Genomic DNA, 24,604 nt, shown 5'->3' with positions numbered 1-24,604 from the left:
AGTCAAGATATGAGACAGACATAGAAGTATCTTTTGTATCCTTTATCTCATTTCTGTCATTTGATAGATGCGTTGAGCATGTTGAGCGTTCCTTTAAAAAGATTAAATTGAACAAGCGCTTCAGACTCTTTATATATATATATATTGTTTTTTCACTCATTTTTATTGTTTATATATACACAGTCACGTATATTGAATTATAGTGTTTTGATTATATTATGATATTCAGGATTTTGGATAAATATCAATCGACCAAAAACTTACCTGTATTATTACTGATCTATTTTTACACCTTATACATTATGTATCAGTATAGTTAAAACTTTTGACACTTGAAGAAGGCCATTTGTTGAGCCGAAATATTTGTCAACACGATTTAAATAACAACATTTTCGTATAATAACATCTTATATTAGTACCGTTGTGCAAATCTTTAGACTAATATAATTTGTTTCCTTATTTGCATAGTATCGCCTATTCTAGACGATCCGGTACATAGTAAATTTGCTGGTTTGTCTTTTTTATAGACTTGTATATATATATATATATATATATATATATAAATATTTTCAACATCGGTAACCTACTGTGGCGTCTAATTCGCCATTTATACTCTTTTACATTTTGTTAAATTCTTCCCTTATTTAAAAAAAAAATATATTTTCAATTTTTTTTTCGTCATAAATATAGATTTGTGTATACTAATTGTTTTAAATATTTTCAAGAATAAATTGTAATGTCTATAGTTTGGTCAAAGGAAATATAACCTTTGTGTATTCTGTTTGAGATAACAGATGCAATTTCCAAAAACTCTGTAGACAAAGTATATAAACAAACATGAAAGGCAATACAAAGAAAATATAATATAAATCATAGCTCAATATCACAATGACGGGATGTACAAGTACAAGTAACAATGCAAGACACACCAAAGGTATGTCTAATACAAAAAAAAAAGGCTAAATAGTAAATTATAGGTAACATGTTGTGTTTATCAGTTCTATGAACATATTGCTGCATATTTTTCTTTTCCTTTTAGAGAATTAACGATTTAAATTAGGTTACTGAGTGCTTGATTTTAATATGCTACAAGTGATATAAGATGATCATCTCTATTTTGAATGTGTTGTTACTTTTGTGAATTGAAATTCGATTCCGTATTGATAGTCAAGTTAACATTTTTAAATAAAGCTGAACCGAGGCCTTACCGATACGTCTCTTTGATTGTATCCACAGAAATTGAGTGATGATAAAAATCGACCAAGACCTTTAATTTCAGACCAGTTTTTAGAGAAGAATAAAATGAATTTGTAAAACGAATTCATCTGAATGAAGAAAATCTATTATATTACGATTTTAGAACGGAAAGATATTTTTTGTGTCCGACATTTTTTGCAATATAAAGGGAGATAACTCAGAAATGAAACGTAATACAATTCTTTATTTTGAACCAAGAAACGAGTTCTTTAACCGTATTTACTCCCTTATTTTTAAAAGAGCTCATCATGAGTTCTAACTTCTCTGTATCATATTTCATCCTAAAATTTCATCGTTTTTAGTATTCTTTTATTCAAGATTGGGTTTTCCACCGATACTCTATAAATTATTGGACAATTTATATAAGAATTAGGCTGAATAAATTCCCTTGACCCAAACTTTGCTATATGTTCTAAAAGACAATATGATATAAACATCATTTTGGTAAATTTCAAAAAAATAATCTATCGATACTAGTGAGCATTCATTAAACGTTATGTAAAGCAACTAACATTATATGATGGATTAATATCTCATTTGGAAATTTAACAGGTGACCTTTTAATTACAAATGAAGTGTTTATCTTTAATTTCACGTCTTGTAAAGATTAGATCTAATTCATTATCATCGACAATATAATCGTATTGTAATTAAAAAAAAAACCCACAAAAACAATGGAAATATCTATTAACCGTTTTATTGCAAAAACAACTAAGAAACTTAATAATAAGACTTTTGAATACAAATATTTTTTTTCTACAATAATGGACGGATCTGTATATATTATTTTCCGGAACTGTACTGAAAATCTTTGACGTCCGTTTTGATCATATTGTGGGAAGAGCCATATGGTCAACCATTGGTTCTACTCTGTTATTGCCTCTTGGTGATAACTTTGGAAGAGACGTCCAAAACTGTTTATCCTGTAAAGCAGTAAAACACTTAAACTAAAACACCGATTGAACTCATTCTAGAATGGTACAAATAGAGTGAATCTATTTTGACTTCGTATATTGTGTACATTGGTATTTGAAGTGTGTCTTTCAGTAGTTGTTTCTGAGTAGTTTTATTATTCAACTATCCTAGGTTATTAAACACTAACAAAAATAGTAATCCCCGACGCATTCTGTGTGTACTGTGCCCGTCCAAAGTCAAGGGTTCAGTGATTGTCATATATTGCTATATATCAATCTGATCCTCTTGTTTTTTCTTTTGAATTGTTTCACATCATGTCATACCAGTGTTTACTGTATAATGATGGCTTTGTTCATTGTTGAAGGTCGTAATGCGGCATGTAATCGTTCACATCTTTGTTCGTGTGTATTTATGGACAGTTGTCTCATCAAATAACTATTTTATACTTGATCATAAGATATCATAAACAGCAATTTGCACATGTATATCCGCAGTTAATGAAAAAGTTATCAATGGTACTAGGCTTTCGAAAGGACAGACGCGCGTTTCGTCTACAAAAGACTCGTCAGTGATGCTATGATCAAAATAGTTAGAAATCCAAATAAATATAAAGTTGAACAGCATTGAGGACCCAAAATTTCAAAAAGTTGTGCCAAATACGGCTAAGGTAATATATGCCTAAGATTATTAAATCCTTAGTTTTTCGAAATGAAAGTGCATGCTAAAACTTAGAACACAGAAATTGTCAGATCGAACGAATGTTAACAATACCATACTTGGCAAGGGACTATTCATGTGGAGCAGGATCTGCTTGCCCTTCCGGAGATCACCCCTAGTTTTTTGGTGGAGTTCGTGTTGTTTATTCTTTAGTTTTCTATGTTGTGTCGTGTGTGCTGTTGTTTGTTTGTCTTTTTCATTTTTAGCCATGGCGTTGCAGGTTGTTTTAGATTTATGAGTTTGACTGTACCTTTGGTATCTTTCGTCCCTCTTTTTTCATCCCACCATTTTTTGTTCTTAAAATGTCCAGTTAAAAGTCAGGAATATAGTAGCTGTTATCAAATAGTTCGTTTCTATGTATGTTGGCATTTGTTTTTGTTGCACCTAAGTGTTTCTGTTTTTCTTTGTATTTCTGATATGGTTCATATGTTTCCCTCGGTTTTAGTTTGTAACCCGGATTTGTTTTCTCTCAACCAATGTATTACTTTTGAACAGCGGTATACTATTTTTGCCTCTATTTGTCTATCTATAACTAGACTAAAGCTAGTAACCTTTCCGCTAAGAGGCTGCTAGCAGCAGGTTTTCGTATACATCTACACACCTAAAAGTTGCACAAGATTCAAATTGATTAAAGATAAAGCACTATTGGGTTTATAGACATAAAGTAAAAACTAACTGCTAGCAAATAGCTGCTTTAGAGTCTAGCTTCTTTATAAAACTAACTTATTCGATATATTATTCACATCATTTTGAATGAATCTGTTTTTGTTAAGAACTGTAGTAATGTGTGTTGCATGGGGATCAGACTGTGGTTTACAGAATAGAGAATAATGGTCCTATTGGAAGAGGGAAACAAACGTATAAAGAATTGAGAAAAATACACCCAACAAAAATCAAGAATTGATGATAATGAGGTGCCTTTTTAGAGAGAACAGAAAATAATGGGCAAACAATGCAAAAAGCAGAGGGAAGTGACCTGATAAATTAAAGAATACTGAAATGAGGGACTCGAAAGTCAGAACCTCTCATAAAAATAAAGAGATATGCTATGACTGCTAATGAGGCAACTATCGGAATATAATAATCCACCAAAGTTCAAATGAAATAGATTTAATGTGAATATTGGAGTGCTGTCGAAAAAAAAATTAATACCTTTGGATCCGGTGAAATATTTTCATATGTTTGAGTACCAACTGACTTTGTTGGAAAGTCATTTGTCCTTAGATATTTGTTATCGTTTGTTATTTTTAAAGTATCGTTAGTTTTCTTGATATCTTCTTTTCTGTATAATGCTAATATCTGAAATAAGTTATTGGAAATTATATTGTATTAAAAATTGCCGGCAGTTGACATTGATTATTTAAATCAAAGTAACATTACAAAAAAAAGGTTTTGAATTCGTTATACGATAACAGCTGATGTATTTAATTGTGAACTTCATGCATAAAAAGAGGCTTGTTTTTTTCAGATAAATCTTTCTAATTAACTTTTTGTGAGTTAAGAATGAGCAACGAACGTGTTATTACCTCTTCTTCACACAGTAACAAACTGGTCAAATGGGTTCATGTTAGCTCCCGCATGATTTGATTGGCTAGCAATCACAAGTGTTATATTTGCAAAAGGTTTTTAACAAAGATAATAATGATTAATTCCATGGTTTACCTAGCCAAAAACACACTTAACTTAGAGAAAGGGTTGGCGCCTTGCAAGTTGTTTAACAACGCCACATTATGTGTGTACCTGTCTAAAGTCAAGAGCCAGCCTGTATTTCCGTGATTATCGTTTGTTTACGTAAATCATATCTATTTTCGTTCGTTGATTTTGAACATAAATCAGGCCATTAGTTTTCTCGTTCGAAATGTTACATTTTCATTTCAGTGTCGTTTATAGTTGTGTTTTGCTCATTGATGAAGGCTTCACAGTGACACATAATTGTTAACTTCAATGACATTTGGTCTCGTTTGGATAATGGACTCATTGGCAATTATACCTTATATATAGGAGCTGTGATTGATAACATATTCGTATCATAATCAACTGTCAAAAGATGTTAAATAACTACTTTAGTTCATCATGATCATACTCTCTTTGTGGAGGAATAACTGCTTACACGAACCGGTCGGTCATCATTTGTTCTAATTCAAAAGGTATGGATCATATGACTACACTGTACAAGTCAAAACTATAATTCTTTTTGCAATTAAGCCACACAACAAAAGCACATTATATCTTCATTCATATTTACCTTTGGAATATAAATTAGAGTCAATGTTGTTGTAACAAACGCTTGAATCTGCAATCCTTGCAATAAGTACAGCAAATCTGGCCCGTACGAATGACCAATTAAATGTCTGAAAATGATATAAGATTATTGTGTCGACATAAACAGGACCTTTTGTATGTCCCTGAACATAAATAAAGTTGGTACATGAAAATAAAAACATAGTTCGTGTTCTCGTGAAGTTAAAATCTGTATGTGTCTGTATGAAGTTAAAATCTGTATGTGTCTGTATGAAGTTAAAATCTGTATGTATCTGAATATGTTTGTTTAAGTTTTAAAAATGGTTTACAGAATTTTAAGTCCAAAGATATTTATATATAAATATAAATATAAATGCATAAAAATTATGAAATAACAAAAGTTTTGATTGCTTAAATTTACAGAGAAAGCTATTGTTTGCGAAATTGAATAATGTGAATAAAACAAAATATGGTTTCATTATTGAAGTATCAAGTTATTTACCCGCTTAATAAGTTGAAACATTTTAGGATAGACAAAAATGTATCTGATGATTTATTATTGATCATATGCTCACAATCAGAAGTTCACTACTGACCGATAGTTTGATGCTTACCGGGCCCCACTAACGGGTGTGTTACATGGTTTCAAAATGAAATGTCGTAAACATATTTGACTTACAGCGGTACACTACTGCTGCCTTTATTTACTTACGTTAGAATCAACAGAAAACTACCAAGTATTATTCCATTATACACTGACCATGTGATGTATCTACTTTCGTTGAAATGACCCGGTGCTCTCCTCACAAGGTAACACATGTAACAACCAGCTAATAAAAGGCATACTTCAGCTAACAAATAAACAAACAGAACAACTGTAATAGTGAGTTTGCGATATTGTTTTTATTCATTATTAAATACCGTATTTGGTACTTGTGGAGAGTTGTTTCATCGGCAATCATTATTTTTTTTTTATCACATCTTCTTTTTTTATAGATCAAGTTATATTTGAATGAGGATATTTTTGTTGATACAAGACACGATAGTGTACAACCAGTCACCGCGCGGTCGAATAACAAAATAAAATACATATCGTGTATTACAAGGTTTTACATCACAAAATGCGGAACAACTCAAAATAAAAAAGTGAACGGTCTGATAGAGCAAAAGTGTATAGCTGACATCAAACATGAAAAACTCTGGATTGTTGGCTCCTATATTGCGACGGGTTTAAACGTGTGTGAGCGTTAAATCCTCTTTCTGACCTTGGACGGAATTGAATCAACATGCACATTTGTCTTACAAAATATAACGTTCTTTATCTCGATTCTAAGTTTGATTATATATTGCAATTTGCAGCTCCATCCACCACCCAAAAAGGAACCCAGCAAATTATAGTTAGTATATTGTATATTACATCATTGTGTGTCCCTTTTCATTACCAATGTGCGACATCAGTTTGGGTGAACAGAATTGCATTCGGTTACTTCAGACGAGATTTTAACAATTATAGTAAATAGAAGGTTGCATTCACTTTTACTATAATATGCGATGCAAATACGGTTGTTTCTTTGAATTATATACATACCACATTGCATAGCATAAAGCCAATATCTGTTTAAACAAACATCATACTTCAGTAAATTAGAAGTTTCTAAAGTTTCTGTCGTGCCTTTTGTTGATATCGACCAGGCTAGGAGATACACAGTTACAACACACATCGGCGGTAAAAATCTTTTTAAAAGTTCTTTGTCTGGTAAATGTACTCTTTGCAGTTTGCTTGCTGGTCGAAAAATAATAGCTATTCTGAAAATAAAATAAAGACCTGATTATTATATCATTATTGATTCGTTTTAAAGGATTCATTATGCAGGTTTTTTTTTCTGTCAAAATTTTATTTCGTCACTTTTCTTAATTTGACTGTCATCTGGGATTTTGTGGTATTTTCAACTTGTAAGGAATACGAAGTTTGATTGGTAGTTGTTTTAATGTTATTGTTTCATATAATATGAGGTCTTTGATGTGAAAAGTGGGGGAGGGGGAAGACGGGGGGGGGACAAATTGGTGCGATTTATTCTATTAGTTCTTTTGTACTGGTTTACACTAACATATAATCACATAATGCAAGTTATGAAAAAATTATAAAAGTAAATTAACGAATACAAAAACATACCTCCATGTCTTTATCACTAGAGCACCATACATCAAATTGAAACCTATATGATATACCCAGATCTGTGATATACATAGAATTCGTGAGGCTTTTGGATAGGCAAAGAAACCCTAAAATTCAGTTAAAATTCAATGTGGTTCATCTCATATTTCATTTTTGACAAATGCAGTGTCTCAAGTAGACGAAAGAAAGGTAGACGCAATTAAGATGTCATTTTAAATCAATACTATATAACGTCTTCTGATTGTGTTACTGCACATGGAATTATTGAGATAATGACACTTTTCCTATTTTATCAAAACTAATTGCTCTTTTTAAAACAAGAAAAAAGATGTAATAATTATTTATTACTTTTATGTTATCAGATGTAGTCGTCTCATATCTTTGAGGATTCAGTAATGCATGCCATGATTTCCACTTCTATGCGAAATCATTAAATAAAATGTTTAAAAATGAGGAATTTTACCAACTTCTTCACACAAAAAAAAAACAACAATTGACTGGAGAGACATATTTTTGTTGTTGTTGTAAAGATAAAAGTTAATTGATTGCAAGCTATACAGGAAACCATCAAATTAAATAATCAATAATAACTATTAGAAAAAGTAATGTATGATAGTAACTCAACATTATAAAAATCCACCGTTTTATACATAAGAAAATGCCTGTATTTAGTCGGAAATGTGACAGTTAGAGCTTTTGATTTTACAATTTGCTTATGCACTTTCCGTTTAGAACTTTCCTCGGAGATTGTTATTATTATCATTTTATGTTTTATAAATCTATCAAATAACATCCTTTAGATATTAATAACACATAAGTCTGTCAGCAATCAGAACTGCGTCGTTCGAATTTTCTTTACGGCTTCAAACTTCTTGCATTTCAGATCATAAATAACTACAAAAATCCTCAAAATCGTATGATTTAAAAACATTTCTATTAGTTTTTAGGCATGAGCCAGAGCCGTATACCAAAATATATGTTGTTATTCCCGAAGGACACACCAGCCCAGTAGTCGGATAAGAATGATCTTTGGTATGTTCATAATCATAAATTAACTGTTTGCAAACTTGATATTTTTGAAATACTAAGGCTTTTCTACCTAAAGAATTAATTACCTTGGTTATGGTTGGCAGACTTTTTATAATTGTTTTGGCATCAACGCTCTTCAACTTCGTTTTTCATTTGGCCTTTTAATATTTTTTTTGGATTCGATCGGCACTGATAAGTTTTTTGTAGACAAAACGAGCGTCTGGCGCAAATACAAAATTGAAATCCTGGTACATCATCATGTATATATGATGAGTTTATTTGCTTAAAATCCCAATATTTTTTTTATGTTTTGGGGGTTTAAACGTACAATCGATTATAATAACAGAAAGGAAGGAAGAGGGGATCAAACTTTAAATTAGACACTAATGAAATAACTCAAATAACTCAATATAAAATTAGTGTACCAACCGTACAGCATACCAGTGTTCCGCCTGCACACATAAGCAACAAGAAAATTGGACTTCCAGTCTTTATTGCCTAGTAACAAAATATTTTAAAAACAAATCAAATCAGCATAAAACGATTTTTCATTTAAACTAAAAACTAAAATGTTTTTGATTATTTTATTATACCCTTTCTTCTTTTTTTAATTTTTTTTTAGATCAATTCTATCATCAAAAATGTTAATAAACTATCACCATTTAAACAAATGATATCATTTAATTGATTCAAAAACAATGTCTCATTATCATGCATGCAAATATTCGCTCAAAACTAGATTTTTTTTTGCTATAGATATAATAATACAAAATGAAATCGTTTGAGTGTATACATAGGGCTGCAAAAAAAAAGTAATGATCATAAAAACTAATGGAAATCTAATTAAATTTTATCATCGACCGTTTTTACCTCTTATAAGGAAGAGCTCTAGATCTATTATTTATTTCATCTAGATATCCTTCCGCGGAAACAAAAAAAAACAACAGAATGTATTAAAAATAAAATCGAAATCAAACTAGAATAGTATTATTAAAAATTATAGTTGTTCCGCTTATTAATCGATAACTTTCTGTGTCTTAATTATATTTTCATCTTATCTAATGATTAATACAGATAAGGGGGATTTAAAAATGAAACTTAAACACGGACATTCACAATTATCCACCTAAAATCTTCTTGATCTTCAATCATTAAAAGGTGACAAGAAACAACATTGATTTCAAAAAGAAATTAATAAATATTATCTTGTTTTTTAAATTTATTTTTTTGTCTGAAAGAATTAAGGAATATTTTATTCATAAACCATTTGTTCTAAGAACATTTTGAGATTATTTTCTTTTTCTGTTTAAACTATCAAATTAAAGATGTTGACCTTATCAACCAAATTCGATTCATGTAAGAATGAAGTTTATCTATACAATCGTTTTTTGTCTTTGACAAAAATTCCAAATCAGACATAAAGAATATCGGGCTTTGAAAGTAACTAACATGAAGGATTTGTCAGCTCATAAATTGTAATCGTTTTAAAATAAATCCTTAGAATAATAACTGGCTATCTTTTTGCGGTCATCACTTACACTTCACTGAGTATTAAAGTTGCATTTTTTTCTTCAAATTGAACAAATAATTACGGTCATTTGAAGCCATTTCAAATACATAAAATCTACATGAACGTGTATATCGGTTTTCTCAAAAGGGGAGGGTTTTTTTTTATCAATGCATCTCATATACACGTTTTCGATATCAAATATTATTTAGTTTACTTTGGATTTATCTCAAACCGGGTATTTTGGTAGGTAAAACCGATGTGCCTCTTATTTTTGACGTAATCATGCGCTGTCTAGACTCATGACGGATCGACTCTTGAGATCTAAATCTTGGGCTGGGCGCAGAAAGGAGTAAGGACATTAATGGTTTGTTTTGGCCTTAGTAAAAAATAATTGCCAATCAAGGAAGATCAATACATTTTACAAAATATACAGTTTTGGGTCATGGTTTGTTACCTTGTTACCTTGTTTAATGTGAATTCTATTTTTCTTTTTTTATCACCTATAAATGTGTGGTAACTTTTCAATTTACTCTAATATTTGAACCAAAGTAACTCCTTCGTTTGAATGAATTGCTTGATTCAGCAGGTGTGCAGCTTTGGTGTCTATGTTTTTCATGGAAATATATTTACATAAAACAAAAATAGGTACCAATTCATTCTTGAAGATAATAGTGATGACAGACAAACTTCCTATAGCGATACACGTCAGAATAGTAACCAGTAAGACCGGGAACCGGAATGCAAACATGAACTGGTACAGGCATGGTGAGTCATCAACACATTCTGTGCAACCCTCCATGCAGGCTAAACATTTATACTGAGAGGTATCTGAAGAGTTTTCCACTTCTAGACCCCCGAAAGCTTTAACCTGAGCGTTCACATTTGGAAAGTAGTACCCTTTGCTGCAAACACACTGGTAAGCACCTTTTTTAAAACCTTGTCCTTTCAGAAACACACACTACAGAAAAAAACATTGCACGTTAAAATATGGTTAAATGAAACTTACTAAGTCGAGTCAAATGATGTCTTACAGTCAAGAAACGTTTCAGATTATGTTCATTCTAACAGTAATTTCATTTGAGTGATTACGTATTATTTGTATTACGAACTTCTCCTGTAAATTTGAAGGTAAACTAATATGGGGACGGAGTCCCCAATAACAGTAGAATATTCAATAAAAAAAAAATACGGGAAAATTTCCCGAATTTTTCATTGTACTAATGAACTCAAAATCGTTCAAATTTTTTTTGTCGTGTTTTGAAATCCCGGACCTGCGCAGAAATGTACAATGTACTTCCTTTTTCCGGTCTCGTTTGTATGAAACTTTGAGTAAAATATATATTTATCAGTCTAGTGTAAAATAGGAAGGAACGCGCAATACCAATTTCATTTTTAATAATTCCTTGATATGAAAAAACGTTACCTGATGATAGCGTTTCTTTGTTTACATTGCATATGACGTCATAATTTAAATAACGTCACAACTAAATCCCTAACAACAGAACCAAAATCGGAAACGTTACGGTATTTCCGTTTCTTTTTTTTTAAACAAATATTTAAGTTACAAAAAAATAATTCATACAGACTTCGTCCCCATTTACAGGTAAAGCCTGCCTCATATTATAGTATACTAAAAATTGGGAAAATTTCCCGAATTTTTCATTGTACTAATGAACTCAAAATCGTTCAATTTTTTTTTGTCGTGTTTTTTAATTTCCGGATCTGCGCAGAACACATAACTCTACTTCCTTCTTCCGGTCTTGTTGTCGTGAGACTTTGATTAGTCTAGTAAAATATAGGAACTCAAGGAACAAAATACCAATATTTCATCTTTAATCATTCTTGGTCTTTGGTATGAATAAACGTTACCTGATGCATTGCGTTTCTCTGTTTACATTGAACATGACGTCATAACTTAAATAACGTCACAAGTAAAATCCCTAACAAGAGAACCAAAATCGGAAACGTTACGGTATTTCCGGTTCCTTTTTTTAACAAATATTTAAGTTACAAAACAATTTATTTAAACAAACTTCGTCCCCATTCACAGGTTATGCCTGCCTCATATTATTAAAAAGATTAAATAAAATTGTATATGCGTTATAAATGAAGTATTTCAAAAGCAAACATAGTTTCATTGACCGACGTAAACTTTTAACATTTTCAAAAACAAATTGAAAGTAATACATGTACCTCAGTTGTTTCCGGACATGCATGGGTTCCTCGGAATACGTCCAGGGCACTATAACTACTGGTATCCGGATCACACTGATTGATATCGATATTCGTTAGCTCTATGTCAACAGAAGCTATACCTCTGGAGTAATAAACAACCATATAAAGGGTGAAAAGATTACATGTGTGAAGCCATTATATCAACAGAAGAAAATAGCAGTGCATTAAAAGAACCCAAACATAATTTCTTGCTATTACGAGAATCTGTGGGAGAGATTCTATTTTCAAAATTTGCATTTCTAACTTGTAATTAGTAACTGAGTAATGTTTTCCTAGAACTGATAATTTGTTTTGGAATTATGTCAGGAATGTGAAATATCAAATTTGAAATTAGTAATTTTAACAAGAGAATGTCTTGAACGCACTTTTGTATATCACAGAACGCTTATAATAGTCACATGAATTCCTTCAACAAATTGTTATAACCTATTTGAAAACAAATGTAATAACCTAGAATGATTGGTGCCAATCATTGGAAACATATAACAAATTAAATTGATATAAAATGAAAGCTAATGGCGATCATATTTGAGCAAAACCACTTTAACTTTGTTTTTTGTAAAAAGAAAAGTGAAACATATTAAGTATGTCATCCTCATTCCCCCCCCCCCCCCCCCCCGTATAAATTTAAAGCAAGGAGAATTCAATTCTATAGTACTATCTTTCAGATTTTCATAATAAACACAAATGTAATTGTCAGTCAACAGACACTGTATAATTTTATACATAGAATTCTGGGATCGTGTTCTCGAAGCTCTCTTAACTTAAGATATATCACATTTCGCGTCCTAACTTTAGGACACCTAATTAGGTGTCTTAAGTTCATCGTATCTTCATCCTAACTTTGTGCATGCTTTTTTCTCATTTTTTTACGTGAAGATGAACGTGAAAAGAGACGCACCATCGGTTATTAACTCGTATAAAGAAATTGTGCATGGTTTTAAACTTTGAACTTCGTGTTTTTACGATACGATGACACTACGAATTAAATATTCGTATTTCAAAACAAATTGTTTTACAGTTTATATCAAAATCCTATTTTGATATTATTTTAAAATTACATTTGAAATCATGCATTTCATAAAATACTTGTTATTACAAAATTTTGTAAACAATTTTATTAATTGGTTTCGTCTCAATAAATGTTTTATCAAACAATTACTTTAACTATTTAGGACTTCGCACATAGGATATGTTTAGGACGTCCTAACATAAGATACGTCTGAGATAGCTTCGAGACGCAACTTAAGAGTGTCCTAAGTCGATCCTAAGTCCATCCTAAAATCGGTCTTATCTATGACTTACGACGAATCTTAGGATACTTTCGAGAACACCACCCCTGACTTTTAGGTGCTAACAGTTCCAGTGAATAAACTATGCGATTATGCAGGCTTTAAATCGACAAGAGTCTTTCCTGTTTTGTAAAAAAAAGACGAAAAATAAGACATCTACAATCAACAGTACAACAAAAAAAAATTGAGATAAGCCAGTATCACAGCCAAGTTTCTTGACTTGAGGCAAACATGTGCTCGTTTGTCCAGTTAAATAATCTGTTTCATATCGCAACTTTCGTTGCATTTATTCTTACTCTAACACTTACTGAAACTTGGGCTCTCCAGTTAAATCCAGTGAAAATAAAGGCGATGTAAATGTAACCATCCAAATATCGCCCCCACCACAGTCAAAGTACGGTTTGGTCCAATGACCGTCTTCTATCTTGGCTGTAAGTAAAACTGTCTCTATTTCAGGTAAGGTTAAGTTTCCTGACCTGAAACAAAGCATCATTTTTTAATTGTCTACTATTTTTATTTAATTTTAAAAGTTTATATTTTCATTAATTCAGATTTTATTATTCTTTTATTGCATATATACATACTGGTTTTACCTCTTGGCCAAACATTTAGTACCGAGGACCGGGGTACTTTTTCCCTTTTCTATTTAGTTTTATCTGGACAACTGTTGGTTCTTTTATTGTTTTCTTTTTCTTTTTGTTCATAGTAATTAGTCGTTTAGCATACTATTTAATTGTAGATTTTCTAATATTCAGTTTTGATAAGCCAATTTCCTACTTTGCAACAAAACAAATCTACGTATCAAAATCATTGTAAGAGGTCAGAAAGTAAGGGGAAACATACCACCGGTGTTGAACAACCACAAGTTAAAGAAACTAAAAGACTAATTACTATGAACAAAAAGAAAAAGAAAACAATAAAAGATAATAAGTATTCATTTGATCTGAATTGAATATACTTGATGCTTATTAATAAATGCGAAGATTTATATAAAATCATCAATTATAGTCATTTTTTGCAATCGTACAAATTAAAGGTTGAAAAAGATATTATTAAATTTGCTTAACTATCGTTATATTTATCTTGATAAGGCTATTTCATATAATAATTAATGATTCCGGAACAAACACATTAACGTGTCTGACGATGCTTTACTTTTGCTCTTTCCTGGTAATGGATTAAAATAGTGAAAAATAATCATGCAATACACCACGTACTCGAAAAATTTAATTCAAGTACATTGTAGGATGGTTCACATAATTAATATTTTGATTTAATTTAGAAATATAAAAAAAATAAGAAGGTGTGGTATGAGTCAACTCACAACAAGAGACATAAAAGTTAACAACTAAAGGTCAACGCACGGCCTACAACAATGAGCTAAAACAATCTATTATTATAGATAAAGGCAACAGCAGTTTACCGCTGTTCGAAACTCATAAATCGAAAGAAAAAACTAGAGGCTCTAAAGAGCCTGTGTCGCTCACCTTGGTCTAAATGAATATTAAACAAAAGAAGCAGGTGGATTCATGACAAAATTGTGTTTTGGTGATGGTGATGTGTTTTTACATCTTACTTTACTGAACATTCTTGCTGCTTACAATTATCTCTATCTATGCTGAACTTGGCCCAGTAGTTTCAGTGGAAAATGTCAGTTAAATTTTTTATGAAAATTGTAAAAAATTGACTTAAAGGACAATAACTTCTTAGGGGGTCAATTGACCATTTTTGTCAAATGACTTAATTTAAGGTCTTACTTTGCTGTACATTATTGCTGTTTAAAGTTTATCTCTATCTATAAAAATATTCAAGATAATAACAAAAAACGGCAAAATTTCCTTAAAATTACCAATTCAGGGATAGCAACCCAACAACCGATTTTCCAATCCATCTGAAAATTTCAGAGCAGATAGATCTTGATCTGATAAACACAGATATGCTCTAAATGCTTTGGTTTTTGAGTTATAAGCAAAAAACTGCATTTCACCCCTATGTTCTATGTTTAGCTGTGGCAACCATCTTGGTTGAATGGCCGAGTCACCAGACACAGTTTTTAAACAAGATACCCCAATGATGATTGTGGCCAAGTTTGGATTAATTTGGCCCAGTAGTTTCAGAGGAGAAGATTTTTGTAAAAGATAACTAAGATTTACGAAAAATGATTAAAAATTGACTATAAAGGGCAATAACTCCTAAAGTGGTCAACTGACCATTTCGGTCATGTTGACTTATTCGTAAATCTTACTTTGCTAAACATTATTGCAGTGTATAGTTTATCTCTATCTATAATGATATTCGAGATAATAACCAAAAACAGCAAAATGTCCTTAAATTTACTAATTCAGGGGCAGCAACCCAACAACAGGTTGTCCGATTCATCTGAAAATTTCAGGGCAGATAGACCTGATAAACAATTTTACCCCCATGTCAGATTTGCTCTAAATGCTTTGGTTTTTAAGTTATAAGCCAAAAACTGCATTTACCCCTATGTTCTATTTTTTAGCCATGGCGGCCACCTTGGTTGGTTAGCCGGGTCACCGGACACATTTTTAAAACTAGATACCCCAATAATGATTGTGGCCAAGTTTAGTTTAATTTGGCCCAGTAGTTTCAGAGGAGAAGATTTTTGTAAAAGTTAACTGACGACGTCGGACGACGACGACGACAACGACGACGGACGACGGACGCAGAGTGATGAGAAAAGCTCACTTGGCCCTTCGGGCCAGGTGAGCTAAAAAAACAACAACTACGGGTTACAAACTAAAACTGAAGGAAACGCATAAAATATAAGAGGAGAACAACGACACAATAGAACCACAACATTAAATTGTAACACACACAGAAACTAATTAAGCATTAGACAAAATCCGATGAGAATAACAAATAAAACATCAAAACTAAATACATGAATTTGGGATAGAAAAGTATGGTGACACGTCTTATAGCAATGCGAATTTACACTGAAATATAAGAGGAAACAAACGACACAACAGAAACTCAACGTTAAAATGTAACACACACAGAAACGAACTATAATATAACAATAGCCATTTTCCTAACTTGGTACAGGACATTTTTTAAAGAAAAAAATGGTGGGTTAAACCTGGTTTTGTGGCATGCCAAACCTCCCTCTTAAATGGCAATGTAATTATAACATTAAAATGACTGCATAACATAACAGGACTACAAATAAATAGGAGAACATATAGGTCAGAGAAACACACGAATAATAGCTAACAAAAGGCACCAGGTTTAAAATTTAATACGCCAGAAGTGCGTTTCGTCCACTCAAGACCAACCAGTGACGCTCAGATGAAAAATTTCGAAAGCCAAAACAAGTACAAAGTTGAACAGCACTGTGGACCAAAATTCCAAAGAAAGTTGTGGCCAATACGGCTAGGGTTTTCTGCTTGGGATAAGAACACCCTTATTATTTAGAATAATTTATACATTTCCAAACAGTAAATTTTATAGAATAACTATATAATAGATATACATGACCAAACTGAAGTATTATCTAACTACAGAATAAAAACGGATACATTACATAAACCAACATCATCCAGCAAAAATAAACACACACCCGAGTTAGCCAAAGCCTCAACGCACAACGTGAAGTCACATTTGAAATTGTAACTTGTCTCAAGAGCCTGTGTCGCTCACCTTGGTCTATGTGCATAATAAACAATGGACACAGATAAATTCATGACAAAATTGTGTTTTGGTGATCACGATGTGTTTGTAGATCTTACTTTACTGGACATTCTTCTTGCTACAATTATCTCTATCTATAATGAACTTGGCCCAGTAATTACAGTGGAAAATATATTCTAAAAATTTATGAAACTTGTTTAAAAATGACTATAAAGGACAATAACTCCTCAAGGGGTCAACTGACAATTTTGGTCATGTTGACTTATTTGTAGATCTTACTTTGCTGAACATTATTGCTGTTTACAGTTTATCTCTATCTATAATAATATTCAAGATAATAAGCAAAAACTGCAAAATTTCCTTAAAATTACTAATTCTGGGGCAGCGACCCAACAACAGGTTTTCTGTTTTGTCTGAAAATTTCAGGGCAGACAGATCTTGACCTAATAGATTATTTTACCCCTGTCAGATTTGCTCTAAATGCTTTGATTTAGAGTTATAAGCCAAAATCTACATTTTACCCCTATGTTCTATTTTTAGCCATGGCAGCCATCTTAGTTTGTTGGCAGGGTCACGCCACACATTTTTAAAACTAGATACTCCAATAGTGATTGTGGCTAAGTTTGAATTAATTTGGCCCAGTAGTTTCAGAGAAGAAGATTTTTGTAAAAGATTACTAAGATTTACGAAAAATGGTTAAAAATTGACTATAAAGGGCAATAACTCCTAAAGGGGTCAACTGACCATTTCGGTCATATTGACTTATTTGTAAATCTTACTTTGTTGAACATAATTGTTGTTTACAGTTTATCTCTATCTATAATAATATTCAAGATAATAACCAAAAACAGTAAAATTTCCTTAGAATTACCAATTTAGGGGCAGCAACCCAACAACGGGTTGTCCGATTCATCTGAAAATTTCAGGGCAGATAGCTCTTGACCTGATAAACAATTTTATTCCGTCAGATTTGCTCTTAATGCTTTGGTTTTTGAGTTATAAGCCAAAAACTGCATTTTACCCCTATGTTCTATTTTTAGCCATGGCGGTCATCTTTGTTGGTTGGCCGGGTCACCGGACACATTTTTTTAAACTAGATACCCCAATGATGGTTGTGGCCAAGTTTGGTTCAATTTGGCCCAGCAGTTTCAGTGGAGAAGATTTCTTTTGTAAAAGTTAACGACGACGGACGACGGACGCAAAGTGATTGGAAAAGCACACAAAAAAACGTCACATTTGAAATTCTAAAACAGCAGAGGATACCGAAATGACAAATGTAAACAATGTAAAATAAACCTACCTGAATTTTGTTTTTGTTACAGTTCTTGTCGCGTTTTCCCAGTTCTTGTTACTTAAGTGATGATACCACAAAGTTGTGTTGTTATCTTGGTAAGTATACGACAAAGCAACATCATGGGCAAACACAATCCCATTCTTATGGTAAGCGTATGGAACAAACGAAGAATATTTAGAATATATCCCGGGTTCTATTGCTATTCCAGACCCGAATACAGCTGTAAGACCCATTACATTACTTTTAACTAAAGAGAAGAACATTTCATCGGTTAGTGAATCGAGTGAACCATTATTTGCAAGCAAAATTGATGTTAGAAAGTTTGATGTAAGAATTGCCGGACTGACAAAGTCTTCCCAAACTGTATGATTAAAGATGAGGTCTAGTGTTTCGTCGGTACCACCAGTACAAGGACTTTGTTCTATTCTAGTAACATATTCCAAGGCTAACTGGATTGCTTCCTTGTCAGCATCACCTAGTAAAAAAATGAAAAATAAAACAAGAGGTATGCAAAAGTATTGGAATTTGCAAAGTCCATGGTTTTATGTTTATGTTTAAATTTTGTAAAAGTAAAATAATAATCAAAATATTTTATTAAGGTTCCACTAAAGTCAAAATATAGGACACTACAGTAATATCTAAACACTGCCTGTATTTCTCAACCTAAAATGAATAAAGTCCTCAACTATGAGAACATACATGTATGTTCATTGTTAAAAACATACTTAACATATACACACTTACTGTGTAAATTGTAAATAAGCTTGAAATTATGATGTTGTAGCCAAACAGGTTTTACGGGTAAACACTAAATCTTCCAAAAAATCTGGAGGGCTGCTAGGTGACATAATTTGTTCAAAATCGGTATGGACGATATTGTTACATGTAATGCAGTACACATGATCCGTGTGAAGCATGTCGATAGATAAACTCACCATAGATACCAGGATTGAAATTTTGCTCGCTAGACACGCGTTTTGTCCATACAAGACTAAGCAGTGACGCTTAAATAAAAAAGCTAAAAAAAGTACGAAGTTGAAGAGCATTGAGAACTCGCTTTAAAGTTTTGCTAAATACAGCTCAGGTAATCTATTCTCAAGGCAGAAAAAGCCGAAGTTAGTATTTTGAAAATTCAAAGTTTTGTAAACAGTTAATTTATAATTATGACCTTATTAAAGATACTTGTCAACACAAAAGTGCTGACTACTGGGCTAATGATATTCTTGTGAAGAAAAACTTAACCAGCCATTCCAATAATTGTTGTTTGTAGGTCTTGTTTTACTGTTATTAAAGTCGTTAACGAGATTTCATTGTCCATGTTTTAATGCTACCAGCTCAGTCAGCTACGAAGTACACGTATAACTTCCGTAAAAACCATTAAAACTGGAATTTTAACATGACATTTAATAATATGTTTTAAAAGACAAAGAGCTTTCAGTGGTTAATTTAAATGCAAAGAAAAATCTTAAGCTAATTTAAAGAAGAAGAGTTTTTTTACTTGAAAATCTCTGAAGTCCCTCTAAAAGAAATTCATATAGAAGAACTGTAGGCATACACTTCTCTATTTTAGAGTTTATCTATTAAATCTTTCTTGATAATTGCAAACTAAAATGCTAATTATAAAATATGTGTAAAGGTAAGCAAGATAATTAGTTTTTATTTCAAATCTTAAATTTTACCAAACTAACAATAACATATAATTTATGTAAAAACAAGTCTCCTTATAGGCTCTAAAATGTTCTTTTACATGTATATATATTTTGCTCGAACGTATGTTCAACTCTTATTGACATAACTTCAATTGTTCAACCTTCGTATGAAAGGATTTAATCATAATCAGCTTTATTGAAATCTCTAAATGCAAATGCCGGATATTCATTGTGGCTTCAATAGTTGTTGTTGAATGTGTCAATTAATAACGTGTCTTTTTATGGACATTTTATTTATTTGGTTGTTTTGGTGGTTGACAATAATGCATTGTTAATTTTTGTTATGAATACTAACTTATTCTATTGAAATCAACGCTAATGATATTGCGTATTGCTTCCCGTAATTATTCTGTATAGGAGACACGTTTGATAAGTCTTTGTTCTTTAAAAAGAAACCATGACACCGTCAAATATCGGTTTAACGAATTGACGCCTATGACTGTCTTTTGCTACTTTTTGTATTGACGGCTTTTTAAAAGTACTTTAACAGTTCCTTCTTTCAATAAAAACTCAGTCACCAACGAGTCTAAACTTACTCAAACAACTCATATTCTGACCACCAAAATTAATTAATAAGTAATACAGTGAAACCTGTCTAAACCGAATATTGCATAAACCGAAAATCTGACAGTGTGTACACCAAACATATTCCAAAGTCCAGTAGTATCAAATGGTATGCGTTGGGAATCGGTTTAGACAGGTTTAACTGTAAATGCATAACAACCATTTTAACTTGATAATAAGAATATAAAATGAGGACTTGAAATAAAAAATAAAATGTATTCCTTGTAAAAAATGGATGTCCAAATCGTTTTTTCTTGATTTATCTTTATCCAGATCGGTCAAACAAAAACCATGTTTTATCTTCAGACATAAAAAGAATACTAGTAGCAAAATCTATCCTCAATCAACTTTACCTGAGGGAGTTAAAAAAATGTACGGAAAACAAATATATTGACAGACATTACCACGTCCACTTGTGTGTTTGTCCATTTGATGAGTTAAGCCTTTTTCAACTGATTTTTATAGTTCGTTCTTCTGTTGTACTGTTATACCACTGTCCCAGGTTAGGGGGAGGGTTGGGATCCCCCTAACAATTTTAACCCCGATACATTATTTGTGTATGTGCCTGTCCCAAATTAGGAGCCTGTAATTCAGTGGTTGTCGTTTGTTTATGTGTTACATATTTGATTTTCATTCTTTTACATAAATAAGGCCGTTAGTTTTCTCGTTTGAATTGTTTTACATTGTCTTATCGGGGCCTTTTATAGCTGACTATGCGGTATGGGCTTTGCTCATTGTTGAAGGCCGTACGGTGACCTATAGTTGTTAATATCTGTGTCATTTTGGTCTTTTGTGGATAGTTGTCTCATTGGCAATCATACCACATCTTCTTTTTTTTTATATTAACCAACGACAATTACTGAAATACAGGCTTCTGACTTGGATGGGATAGAAACACAAAGAATTTGGCGAAGTAAAACATGTTCGTGAGCGCTCAAAACCTCCCTTAACCTGGGACAGTAGTGTAACAGTACTACCTAAGAAGAAACTATAAAAATCAGTTAAAAAAGGTTTAACTCATTGTATGGATGGATACAAATAGAAATACATCTAACAAAAACAGAGTGGACGTGGACGGGAACTTATATATCCCGACAACAAACAAACACATCTGAGAGTACTCGCAGTATTAAACTGGTAGTTTAAAGTCCATTACAACTAATAAAACATCATGTATATAAGACTATTGATTTCAATCACAAACGTTTTGATGTACGCTTTTGAAAATATTACCTAGAATGCATTGGATTCTGGAACGACGAATTGAGGAACGATACGTTATTATTATAAAACGGGATGTGGTGTGATTGCCAATGAGACAAGACCAAAAATATTGACATTGTTAATATTTGGAACTATAAGACATCGTACGTCCCTCAACAAAAGTAGAAACACGTACATTATAGCAAACTATGATTTACGCCAACATAAAAAAAAATCAAATGTGAAAACTAACGTCCAGATATATACTTAGTATATAATCAATAAACGGAAAACGAATATTATATACAGCAACAAACTGATATACAGCAACAAACGGAAACGAAATATGATATACAGCAACAAACAAAATAAAATATTAATATACAGCAACAACAAAAAAAAACACCCAGATAAACAAATATGGTATACAGCAACATATAAAAAACAATTAGGATATGCATAAAAACAAACAAACAAGTATGATATACAGCATACAAATAACAATCACTGCATTAAAGGTTTCTGACTGAAAAATATATAAAGTTCTGACATTGTTAATGTTAGCAAATCATCTTTAATTTGATTACCTCATTTCCTACTTTAAATGAAAAACAAAAATGTATGAAAAATTTACATTTCAGATTATAACTGCAAAAATACTGCGGTGAAACATTTTTGGGGTTATTAATTTAGTACTTTCTCTGTTAAAATTCAACATTTATTTACTTTAAATCTGTGTGGTAAGCTTACCTGCTAGGGTTATTGTAGTTTGCAATAATATCAACCAGTGAAGCCTTACGAGCATCTTAACCACAGAATAATGTAGCTACAAAAATTGTTATATCACCTCAGTCGCAGTTATATGACATCTAATTGCAGATTCTTTCGTGATCTTTTCTATTTAAAACAGAACAGAAAATTATCTAGTATAAAATAATTACATGGCGATAGGTAGACTTTTATTGATTTATGACCGCTTAATTGTCTTTCATTCATTTTTTTCCAAACGAAAATGATATTTTGTAGATAGTGAAAACATTTATCATATTTAAGAAAATGAAGTATTTTGGTACAGTACCATGATAGCACGCGTCACCTTGGTTGTGTAACTTCGGGTATTTTCAGGGATGACTACTTGTACATGTACTGTGATTCTGTCGAATGTCTGTTAATTTCGGAAGCTTAGTCAATACTCGAAAAGGGTAAACAGTATCATTAAGAAAGTTAATTAAGAATACTAAATCAACCGGAAAATCGAATTAAATCAATTATTAATTTAATTGTGTCAAGCAGGTCTTAACTATTGATGTTGCAATAGTTGCGTATCATATTAAAACACATTTAATCATGGAAACTACATAAACTGCGTTTCGGAAGCTTTTTACGCTTACACAGTTTCAATTAAGATAATAGGTACGATTACTTGAAAATAATTTTTCTTGCAAAAAATGAAGAAAAAAAAATGGAAAGTAGGCCATGGCAGAGGCGGATTTAGAGGGGGGCCCAGGGGGCCCGGGCCCCCCTTTTTGGGTAAAGATTTGGTTGCTTATATAGTGAATCAGTGAAGCATGACTGGAGCGGCCCCCTCTTAGGTCAGTCAGTGGGCCCCCACTTATGAAAATTTCTGGATCCGCCACTGCATGCGATCATTCTAGGAAGGAACATTTTCTGATCAGCAGGCTATTTCTTTTAGCTTGTTATTCCTAACTGCGAACATAAAAATGAGAATGGAAATGGAGAATGTGTTAAAGAGATAACAACCCAACCAAAGAGTTTGAATGCAGTATGATTTTCATAATCCTTTTGGGTTTTTGTTTTCTCTTACACCGTTTTTAGATTTTAATAAGTCTCAAATCTGGGAAAATCTGCAACTCAAGTCAAATAAATTAGCAATGTACAAACGAGGAGAGAATTGTCTTTTATATGTTTAATCTGAAAAATGGGATTTTTACGTCTTGCTTTTATTAACACTTTATATCACCATTAATTCCATTTGCGACTAACTGTATTTTACATTACGAATTCGGAGTATTATTAAAAGCGTTTATCTCAAGCGCAATTTTAAAACAACGGACTTCTTATTCAAAATATTCTTTGAACAACTAATTGTAATAAAGCTGCAATACATTTACAAAAAAAAAATTCATAATTTAATTAAGCCTTATCATGTACTGTATCATCTGTAAATGTCACATACGCTTTTAGAACGTGCATTATTGACCAGGATATTTACATTCGTTAGCTCGGGTAAATACTCAGCCTTAATGAGCGATACTGGTATACACTACGTGTTTTCTTGTTGACATGTCTTAGACTGGTTCATTAAATATAAAAAAAAAAATGCGTAGTCAAGGAGAAATATTTCCTAGAAAGATCTAGAGTAGTTGACATTTCTGTCAAAAGTCGAGTGAATGTAAGCTAGTTGCAGTCTATATATTTTTGCTTTACATACATAACAACTTCACAGATGAGAAAATCGATATTTGATATTTTGCAATTAGTACATTGTTTGACATGGTAATCGAGTGAATCTATATTAATTACGAGTTTGTTTGTGAGTATCTTGGGATTCGATTTAAAGGTGTTAATGACCATGCGATGATAGTTGCAAATTGACATTTATAGTTTTATCATGTTTAAAAGTTATCATGTGACCATACTAAGATCCAATTAGTTTTAGTGATACATCTATGCAACTTCCGAAGCAAGCTAAAAGTTGTCGGTTATCCGAACTTTCTCTAATTCCTGCGTTTGACTGATTGTCGAGTTTATAAGCTTCTGTACTTGACTTAGAAGTTAACATGTCAG

General features: G+C 32.0%; 1 protein-coding gene across 1 annotated transcript; it reads right to left on the bottom strand.

The window, feature by feature from the left end:
* Positions 1–809: 809 nt before the first annotated feature.
* Positions 810–22,685, bottom strand: LOC139516387 (metabotropic glycine receptor-like). Its single transcript, XM_071306456.1, has 12 exons — positions 22,547–22,685; positions 18,327–18,795; positions 13,681–13,848; positions 12,039–12,162; positions 10,495–10,803; positions 8,765–8,833; positions 7,304–7,413; positions 6,719–6,936; positions 5,843–5,981; positions 5,135–5,240; positions 4,042–4,188; positions 810–2,180 (listed from the first exon to the last, which is right to left on the bottom strand). The coding sequence occupies exons 1-12, from the start codon at positions 22,599–22,601 to the stop codon at positions 2,085–2,087; spliced, it is 2,010 nt and encodes a 669-aa protein (XP_071162557.1). The 5' UTR covers positions 22,602–22,685; the 3' UTR covers positions 810–2,084.
* Positions 22,686–24,604: the final 1,919 nt, after the last annotated feature.

The sequence above is a fragment of the Mytilus edulis genome, chromosome 3 (assembly GCF_963676685.1).
Source record: "Mytilus edulis chromosome 3, xbMytEdul2.2, whole genome shotgun sequence".
In the NCBI taxonomy this organism is placed as follows: Eukaryota; Metazoa; Mollusca; class Bivalvia; order Mytilida; family Mytilidae; genus Mytilus; species Mytilus edulis.
The sequence above is the reverse complement of the archived record's forward strand: the minus strand, read 5'-3'. Positions and strand labels throughout refer to the sequence as shown.

Excerpts from the sequence above, each read along its gene's own strand:
- LOC139516387 (XM_071306456.1), bottom strand. The coding sequence starts at position 22,601 with ATGCTCGTAAGGCTTCACTGGTTGATATTATTGCAAACTACAATAACC. Across the intron at positions 18,796-22,546 it reads AACTACAATAACCCTAGCAG|GTGATGCTGACAAGGAAGCA; the intron begins GTAAGCTTACCA and ends TTTTTTTACTAG. Across the intron at positions 5,982-6,718 it reads GCTTTATGCTATGCAATGTG|CTGAAGTATGCCTTTTATTA; the intron begins GTATGTATATAA and ends TTTATTTGTTAG.